This window comes from Colletotrichum fructicola (assembly GCF_000319635.2).
Source record: "Colletotrichum fructicola Nara gc5 chromosome Unknown KSG_Nara_v1_contig06, whole genome shotgun sequence".
In the NCBI taxonomy this organism is placed as follows: Eukaryota; Fungi; Ascomycota; class Sordariomycetes; order Glomerellales; family Glomerellaceae; genus Colletotrichum; species Colletotrichum fructicola.
The window spans coordinates 3,785,217-3,794,802 of record NW_027094056.1 but is presented as its reverse complement, the minus strand read 5'-3'; the positions used below and the strand labels follow the sequence as shown (position 1 = coordinate 3,794,802).

Here is a 9,586-nt window from a genome sequence, read left to right as displayed (position 1 = left end):
GAAACAATCGAATTGCTGCATTTCCCATAATTGCCCGCCCCCCAGCCCAAGCAAGCAAGGCGGTCCAGCCCAACCCCAACCTCAGCCAACAATCACCCTCATCCAGTGTCCACATCCACCCGACCCGCGAACCCGCTTTCTCGACCCGTCACCACTAGCCGCGAAATTCACCTATGTCCGGCTGACCTCGAGGTACCTGCCTGACCTTGCGGAGTAAGGTACCTTACCTTTCCAACCTAAGGTCCTTACAAGTAACCAAGGCCCTTACCACCTACCAGGGACACCAAGAACAAGAACCCGTCGTCACCCTGGTCACCTCCTCTTCTCAATTGACTGGACTGAACCACCGCAACAGCTCACCACCCATTATTATTTTCACAATAACTCCTGGCCCCTCGCCGCACCCTTCTTCTTTCCTCCTCTCCCTCACGACCGAACCGCGAATGACTCACCCGCTACTATACTGGTTATGTTGTGACCTGGATCGCGACTGAACCATACGAGACTACGAACCTTATCCCTCGACAAGAATCTCCGGGTTCTCACAAGCCCTTGATTCACGCATATATACACACGCCAACCGACCTCCAGCGCCAATACATCCTCCACAGACCTAGTCTCCTTCCAAGTTCACCCGCACCAATCAAGTACACATTACGCAGTCTTCATACACAATCAACTCCGCCCGCAGGAAGTAACTATTGTAAGTCATTTGATTTAGTCTTGGCATGCGATCCGCGGGGTCTTCAGCTCCCTAGGGAACGAGAATCACAGGGCAAAAAACAATACATTGGAAGGCGCCCGGCGGAAAGAGCACGGCTCAAAGGAGCTGCCGCCGCCCCAAAAAGCAACTGCGCTAACAAGCCATTCAACAGCTTTGCGTCATCCCCCTGCGACCGCGCTGCACTGTCACCTGCGAATCCTGCATCGCCTCGCTCCCTGCCGCCGCAGGCACACCCCCAAGACATTCAGCCCAGTGCACCACTACTTTCGATGCTGCGTTCCTGGGCCTAAAACCCAGACTAATTACCTCGACTTATCCCACGGCTGGCAACCATGTTGGCTTCCGATTCTTTCCTGCCCTCGGGCTTCACCGACCACGATCCCAACATGCCACCCTCGGCCGTCATTTCACCACTGTCACTGTCAAAAATGGCCGGCTCCTCGTGCTACTTCGACACCAAGTCGACGTCCAACCCAGCAACCTCCATCTACTCACCTCGGTCGTCTGGCGCAGTGCGTCACCCGCATAGCTTCCTCTCCCCGAACCTCCTCCCCAACGGCTTTAACGGCGCCAACGGCTCAAACTACCAACCCGGTGTCAACCCCTACGAGCCGAGGTCCATGGCGTTTTCGCCGACGAACCTGGATCAAGTTGTCGGTCTCAATCCCGCCGTCGGAAGGGTATCAACAAACGGCATGCCTCACCCACGGTCCGTTTCGGCCGATGCAGCCTCGGCTCCAGCGTCAGCACAGATCATTCGCAAACTCGCCCAGCAAAATGCACGCATTCGAGAGGCCTGGGAAGCGGAGCGCAAGTACATGGAAGCCAACCGCGAGCGAGTCGAAGAGGTTTACAAGGAGGAGCGCGTCATTATGGAAGAGGAGCGTTCCGCCTGGGATGCAGAGAAGACGGACCTGCTGGAGCAGATTCGCCTATTGAAGCAACAAGTCGCGCTGATCGAAGGCGACAAGAACCGGCTGCAAGGAGCGCTGCACCGCTACGAGCTAGAGAGGGCAGGCAAAGTTGCCGGCGTCACTGTTGCAATTTCAGGAACAGGAACAGGAACAAGCGGCGGTGGGGCCGAGTGCCCCACAGAAGTTTCCTTCCCAGGTTTCTCCTCGCAACCCAATGACGCGCGGTTCGGCCTCTCTCACGGCACTCACACTTGCGAGCCAAGGCCAACAAACGGCTCTGCCTCAGCCTCCATTTCGCCGGCCCAAGTCCGATCTCACTTTATTAGCCCCGGCAGTTCCAGGATTTCTCCCACAAGACAACCAGAGTCTTCGCCATTCATCCCCCTCAACCCCAATATGCAGCCCACCACGAGCAACGCCGTCGACTTCCTTGCTTCTCCCAAAGATGAGGAACCGGTTCCCATCGTCGACATCCAGATTATCAATCCTCAACTTGAAGGTGTTCCTCTGAAGGTGCCTGCCATTGAGAAGCCTACCTTTACCGACTTTGGCGTCACCCCGGAAAACTCCAAGAACTCATCTCGGAATGTGTCGCCTCCGGGAGAGCCTGGCAAGGCAAGCCGCAGCAGCCCCTCCAAGGAGCAAACCATGCAAGTTCTCGCGGCGCCCGAGACTGACAGGCTCGTGATGCACGCCGGCCACACTCCTAGTCACTCGTTGTCTCACTTGGGAACTGCGCCTGGCACTGAGGTTCCCACTGCTGCTGATGGTACCGGTGGTTCTACTCCTACTCTGGCTCCGACGGACATGAGCTCCAACCCAGCAACCCTCTGTGACGTCAGGGCTAGAGGCGAGTCGTCCGATGTCAAGGATGACGTTTTCGGGGACGACTACGAGGAGTATCCCATGGAGGCAACGGACGACACTGGATTGAAGGGCCCTTTGATGATCCGCAACATTCCGGCTCACGACGAAATCTTCTTCCGCCGCTTGTCTGAGAAGCTGGAGGACGTTAGTCGCGGCGAGGACGCCCTGCCAACCTGTATGAGGGATTCGACCGATGATCTCCTGGCTGGCCCCTCGGAGCAGAAAGAAAACAACCTCGGTGCCAAGGCTGACACCGACGCGGCCAGCGACATTGGCTCTACGATCGACAAAGACGACGACTCCGAGTCTCAGCCAAAGATCGAAGAGGTCGACATTCCTCTGAAGCTTAAGAAGAGCACCAACTTTGGCGCGCCTCTGGGCTCCATGTTCTAAACATTGACGAGGCATTCTCGTCGCTTCCATTTCTTCATTTGGAGCTAGTCTCCATGACACTACAGACGCAACACAACGCATAGACATTTCATAATCCTCGGATCCCCTTCTGCACATACGGTCCCGGGCTTCTGTACACAGTTATGGGCTTCCATCAACTACTTGGCATAGGTCGCCAGAATAGACCGGCCTCGACAACTTTTCCTTTGTATATTCCCGCGAGACAAGCGGTTTGCGTTTCGATTCCACGGCGATAGAAAGGGGCGACTGGATGAAAAGACCAGTGCGCCCCGCGGAGCAACATTACTTTTCAGGGACGGATTTGATGGTTTCGACACAAAATGCACAATACCCCCAGAGGACAAGGAATCCTCATGATTTGGCTTGGTTTTGTTTTATATGGGTACCGCGGCGCATACGTCTCGACCCAAGATTGGAAGGCGCCCAAGAAGGCAAGGAGTACACGGAGCGAAAGTGGTCATGGCTGGACTGAGATGCCAACCACACGGAGGAGGTGGGGTAGAAGGACACTAGATCAATGGCGGCTTCAAAGCTGTCTGTTGCCACCAAAGACAAAGGGCAATGTAGTGTTTGGTCATACAAAATACCATTACTTATGCGGCCACTGACGGCCGCTTTTTGTCAACCTTGTGCGAAACAATGCCTGACATGTGACATGTTTTTGATGATCCCCAAAGCTGGCTCTCACGCCCTTGCAGTTTCTGCTCATGATCATGATGTCCTCAACGAAGTAGTGCTAATATACCAATGAACTCTGTTGCGCCGTGAGCAAGCAGGTCATAAATTAATCCTCTACTACAAATAGAGGCAATGCAATCTTCCCTATCCCTCCATTTCCCTTAGTAGCGCCCGTCTGGCAAAATCAAAATGCACCAAGAAACAGGCAAGGCAATGCATATCCCCTCTCCAAAACAAATTCTCCCGGACCTGGCCCTTTTATCCCTCCTCCTCTCACCATCATCCCTGTTGCATGGTGAGCCCTCTTCGAAAAGATGAGCCCCACACCTGCAGTAACAGGTCGCTCTTCATGCGACTGCGGTCTCTCCTCCTCTCCCCCTTCGAGTCCATCTGTCCGTCCGTCTAAACCCGCTCGTTCAGATCGTCAAGCAACTCCGTCGTCTCAGCCGGCGACGCAATCCACGCCGTCGTTCCCACAGACCGCGCCTTGAAATCGTTGCTGCCGGCGCTCAAGAACTGATCGCCAATGTGCAGCGTGTTCTCCCCGGCGATGGGCCTGTCCGCCTGCCCGGCCTTGGCGGCGAACCACCGCTGACACACCGTCACGCCCCACGACTTGTCGCCGATATCCACAAACACGTCGCGGCCGCCGTTGAACGCGCAGAACGGCACGCCAGGACGCCCCGCGCTGCCGTGCTGCTCCCCCGCCTCCGCCTGCGCGTTGGGGCTGCCGAGCGCCGAGAGCTCGAGGATCTTCTGCACGACGAGGACCGTCTCCTCGAGCGACTCGCGGGGGATGCGCAGCGCGGGGTCGGTGGGGATGATGCCGACGGCGCGGTCCTTGCGGAGGATGGTGGCGGGCAGGTTGAGGGTTTTGACGCAGTCCTGCAGCGCGGCCTCGGCGACGTCGAGGAGCGCGGCGATGGAGTCGGCGGACCAGGCGGCCATCTCGGGCGTCAGCCAGCGGTCGCGCGGCACGGGGGCGAGGCGGTGCGGGGAGGCGGCGGAGTACTCGAAGAGGTAGTTGGCCTCGCCGCCCATGATGACGATGGATTCTTTTTGGGTTGGGGTGAGGGTTTCCGAGGCGGCGATGGCGTCGAGGAGGCCGTGGAGGCGGGCGTAGTAGCGGTCTGCGGTGGTGTAGCCCGCGGCTGTCACGATGCCGATTTTGATGTCTTTGCGGAGGAGGTCTGCGGGAGGGGTGTTAGATGCTTCTCAGCGGTGAGGGGGAGAATGTTGCGGCTGCTCACCGAGGAGACGGGGGATGACGGGACTGGAGGGTTCCAGGTTCTCGCCGTCGTCGTAGAGCGTGACATCACCGTCGAAGGTGACGAGCTGCAGCGACCCGGCCGTGACGGCCATGATCTGGGCCGAGTTGAGGATGAGACGGACGTCATTGAACGAGGGCGAGACGTAGCGGCGCGAGGAGATGTACCGCTTGCTGTCCATGTGGTTGAAGGCCGCCTCGAGCGGCAGGCGGGTGAAGAAGGGCCCCGCGCTGGGGACGAGCATCTTTAGTTTCGAGGGGAGGTTGTTTGTCTCGTTTTGGCGGCCGACTTTGCGGGGGAAGGGAGCATTAATGAGTGACCGATGATGAGTGAGTGAGACTAAGGCTTACTGTGGTCGTCAATCATGTGCTCGACGTCACGGAAGATCTCGGCGTAGCGGCGGTGAGCTTCTTCGCGCATGCGGTCCACGTTTGTTGTGTTTGTGTCGAATACTCCGGTGGGTTGAGAGTAGAGGACGAAGGGGACGGCGAGGAGCCCTTTGATCCATTCTGCGGGACATGTCAGTGAGTCGTTTCATGCAGTTTGTGATGACATTTTGGCAAATGGTTTTGAAGATGTTCTCATCTCATCCGGGATATTGTTTGAGATGAATTGCCCGGTGATGAGCTTGGTGATACCTCGGCCCTTGCTAGTGAGAGAGGGGGTCGGTGAAGCTGGCATGAAGTGCTTGGATACGTGCTGCGGGACGGGCTGCCGAGAACCATCACTGGTGTTGTCTTACCGATGAATTGATCTCTCCTGTGAGTCTTCAGAGCATCTGAGCGTGTATTAGTTACATGATAAATGAATACCGGAAGGAGTTACTCACACTCTACTCTGTATCTGGTCGTCATGTTGGCGGCGTTGAGGATAAGCGGGGAAGTGGCAAGGTGTCTCTTAGGTCGGTAGAGTCTTGACGCTAGGTGCCCGATTTGAGTTAATCGATCCGAGTATCATTCGATTCGTACGCTTTAACACAAGATTGGTAGATTCAAGAGGTTGAGAAGAGGGAAAAGAGAGAAAGTGTAGTCAAAGTTGACACGGTGAGCAAGAGGTGAAGTGATGTTGACACTTGAGATTCCACAGGTGGATCCCCCCACCACCAACTGCAGAGCCCAGGCGCCCCGCGACACCGCTGCAGCTGTCGCCGGAATGCACCAGTAATCAGGGGTCGGATCCCGCTAAACCATCTCCCGGAGGCCGCCGCTACCCGCGGTTTGGGCTCGGCGCCAACCACTAACGCGGCGCTGGCAGCTTTCCCCGCCATCCCTGTACCTTGTGATTGTTGCACCTGACTTGGCCTGGACCGCTTTCCTGGACGACTTCCCCTCTTTAATGTAATTGAAACTAAGACGATAAGATATGTTTGACTCTTTTCTGGTTGATCTATCAAAACGTTGAAGATGCAAGACATGATTGGCTTATATAGGGTTGCGGCAAGTGCCCATGTACTTGACTGCATCGAGTAGTGCTGAAGTCCTGACATCGCTTCGTCAGTCATTTCCCAGGAAACACTCGATCCCAGCTGAGTCCGAGTTTATTGCTGTCCAGCGTTTCTTATCCTTCTGATTGTAGACACGCCATAGAGATCATGGATGCTTTATCAAATGCCTGGTTTTGCCCGTTTAGGCATCGGTCTTCGCAGGAGTCTTCTTGGCCTCTGGCTTGCGTCCAACAATGATGGGGCTGATGCTTCTTTAGTACTGCTCACCAGGAAGAAAAGTCTACCTCGAGAAGACACTCACATTGGGAAGTAGGCGTGATAAGCTCGGTTCTTCAGATCCTTCCGGACACTGATGAGGAAGACGTTGACCTCGTCCCGCGACCATCCGAGAACACGGGTGAAGAGGGCCATAGACATGGCTTCGCAGGCGTTCGAGGTGTTCTCGCAGTTGTAGGTCCCGAGGACCTTGTAGTACTCTTCCTTAGGCCAGTCGTTGATTGGCCATTTGTAGCAGTACAGCTCGACGTCAACGAAGCCAATCTCGATCATCATGGCCTTGACGTCGCGGATGTCCTGCCACTTGCGGCCGGCCTTCTCTGCGGCTTCTTGGATCAGGTCTGCGTACTTAGCCAGGTCGCTATCGGCGGGAAGAGTGTCGTCGTCGGACTTCAGGTGGATCTCGCCCTCTTGAAGCTCGACATAACCACCAGGCACGAGGTTTCTATTTTGCTGTCAATGTAAAGAGTATGGAAAAGGCAACCAGGAGCCTCACTCGTAGATCTTGGTGAGATACGCGTGCCAATCATTGATGCACGAGTTGAGGAGTCGATGGTGGATGTAGTCAAACGGGCGCGAGTAGGTCCAATCCTCCTCAAGGTCATCAATCTCGAACTTGACGTTGGGAGGGACGCTGGAACATTTCAATGATTAGCTTAGCAAAATGGTCCGTCATAGGACCAGCCGCATGCTTACAATTCTGCCGCCGGAGCAGAGAGATCCATGCCAAGCACCTGCGACGCAGAGACCGAGTCAGAGAACAATCGAGCGACTGTAATGTAGTTTCCACGTGGATGACTTACATCAGCCTCAGGGTGTAGTTCACCAAAGTCAGCCGCCCAGATTCCGGTGCCCGTACCCACGTCAAGGACGCGGCCGACCTTAGCCTTGGGGTCGCATGGGGGAGCTAAGCCGAGCCTGTCCCTCAGTGTGTAGATCATGAGCTCGTGTTGGGAATCTGCATTTATCTCGTCAGTCATTTCATAAGAGAGACTCTCGGCTGTCCAAGAGATACCTAGTCTGTCGCTCTCTCTCGCGTCGTTCGGCATGACATATTCTGGAATCTGTGAGTTGCGATCCCTAGAAGCAACAATAAGTAGACTCACTGCCTTCCTTGTAACTGTGATAGGTTCTGCCATTCTCGATTCGGTATTGAAGGAGAGAACTGGTCACACTTGTGCTTGAAGAAGCGAGACTCTGGGCACACCCTGCATAAGCGATCGAATTCAAGCATAATGCAGCAGCAGGAGGCGAAAGGAGAGGCAATCTAAGCTTACTCCTACTTCCGATGCGCTATCATCGGTCACCTGGTAACATTGTTAGCAGATCCACAACATCCGAAAGAGCAACGCGTACCTCATCAGCAGCGATCGCCACCTCGTGGTCGATCGCACGAGTCTCAGCCTCAGCCATGTTTAACGATCGCTTTGCGTTCGAATCTCGACGAAGTTTTGAGATCAAACTGCCGAGTACGATACTGGATGAAACCTTGAATTCAAATGTGAAAACGAACGGGGCTCCTGGGGATTTCGGAGGGGTGGACAATCCTTTTGTGGTGGCCAGACAATCCTACCTGTAGGCCCCCCTCTTCGTCGACCAGGGAGAAGGAACCAACGGAAGTCAACATGCATATGCGCGCCGAGGCACATTTACCTCTTTGCAGCGATCGGTGTGGAGCTGAAGAAATCTCCACGGCGAATGGGAAAACATTCGCAGGGGTAAAAAGGTAAGCGAAACACCCGTATTGATTGCATGTTTGCTCTCGCCTTTGGACCGGTCCAGATATCGCTGCGCTGCACCTCTTCTCTCGGCTCCGTCGCCCGCCTCCGCGGACAGGGTAGCCAGTGAAGAAACACGAGAGACATACCGGAAATGGCAACTGTTCTCCATGCTAAACAGAACCTGACCGTCGGGCTGCCGCCTGAAGCGAACGAAACACCGCACGATCGCAACCCGAGGGTTCTGCAGTCGCACCTCTCGGTGTTGGTTTGAATTAGGGACATTTTCAGATATTCCCGTGACGCCACAACCACAAGCTGGAATCACAGCAGAGCTAATCCCATGAGTAGCATGGACTTTTAGACCTTGAGATTCTGACCTGCGGCCCAGTTGCTGATTGCAATGGGCAAACCGACGACTGAGGTACTAAATCCAGGGACAGTGGGCAAAACATATTGCCTGCCATGCAGCACGTTGTGAACAACCGCGGCACACGTCGACGTGGAAAGAATATCTGCCAGAGAGACATTCACCAAAAAGTCAGTATTAATGGCCAACCTCAAGTTAACATGTTCAAAATAGCCTTCAGTCAACCAACGCCATCCGCCGAAAGCTTGAATGACCTCAAAATCCATCTGATTCGTCAAATGCGCCGAACCCCAACGGGCAGGGTATCACTTGCGCATAAGCCGTGTCGCACACTATATGATCGACTTTGCTCCGTGCTTTCATCACATACGACCATACCCATTGGAAAACTCGGGATCCCGTCCGCTCTCCCATAGATAAGCCAATGAGGGCTGGAGTAGTAGTCGGGTCGGTGACGACCGGCGAATGCCCGGTGCTGTATGTATTTTTGCTTTTTTTAGCTACTCTTCCCACTCCAGTCCTCCTCCCCCGCTCATAGGCTTATTATCTATGGGAGAGCGGACGGGATCCCGGAGCAACTCTTATTTGAATGAACTCAATACACTTAGAACACTTCGGGCCGATTGTAAAATGCAGTGAAGAGTGAAGCTAACCTATATTTCTAAACGGTTTCGTGCCTGGTGTGTTGATATCATCTAAACCCCGCCCCCCCAAAGCGAAAACAAAACTAGGAGGCTTATTCGATCGACAACCTGCAGTCTCTGATGGTGCCATCACAGACGAAAGCGCAGAAACGTCAGAGGTGAACCACTTTTGCTCTGCCAATCGATTCTGTTAGAATGCCCGCTGTTACAAGCCTTTGTTTGTACTTCCCAAGTTGCCCAATCAACTTTGCACTGTTCCCAGGTGCAAG

At 54.7% G+C, this 9,586-nt stretch overlaps 3 protein-coding genes across 3 annotated transcripts; 1 reads left to right on the top strand and 2 right to left on the bottom strand.

Moving 5' to 3' along the window:
* Positions 1–1,056: 1,056 nt before the first annotated feature.
* CGGC5_v011291 (uncharacterized protein) lies at positions 1,057–2,898 on the top strand (the record flags this gene model as incomplete). The annotated part of the gene is made up of 1 exon (XM_032032878.1): positions 1,057–2,898. One exon carries the CDS (start codon positions 1,057–1,059, stop codon positions 2,896–2,898), a length of 1,842 nt encoding a protein of 613 aa, XP_031888030.1.
* Positions 2,899–3,999: 1,101 nt separating this feature from the next.
* isn-1 (IMP-specific 5'-nucleotidase 1) lies at positions 4,000–5,719 on the bottom strand (the record flags this gene model as incomplete). The annotated part of the gene is made up of 5 exons (XM_032032879.1): positions 4,000–4,787; positions 4,848–5,153; positions 5,216–5,374; positions 5,608–5,643; positions 5,695–5,719. 5 exons carry the CDS (start codon positions 5,717–5,719, stop codon positions 4,000–4,002), a joined length of 1,314 nt encoding a protein of 437 aa, XP_031887843.1.
* A 771-nt stretch (positions 5,720–6,490) lies between these two features.
* Positions 6,491–7,998, bottom strand: CGGC5_v011289 (Secondary metabolism regulator LAE1; the record flags this gene model as incomplete). The annotated part of the gene is made up of 9 exons (XM_032032880.1): positions 6,491–6,551; positions 6,611–7,030; positions 7,082–7,219; positions 7,282–7,319; positions 7,389–7,543; positions 7,601–7,642; positions 7,692–7,782; positions 7,863–7,892; positions 7,942–7,998. The coding sequence occupies 9 exons, from the start codon at positions 7,996–7,998 to the stop codon at positions 6,491–6,493; spliced, it is 1,032 nt and encodes a 343-aa protein (XP_031887844.1).
* Between the last annotated feature and the right edge of the window lie 1,588 nt (positions 7,999–9,586).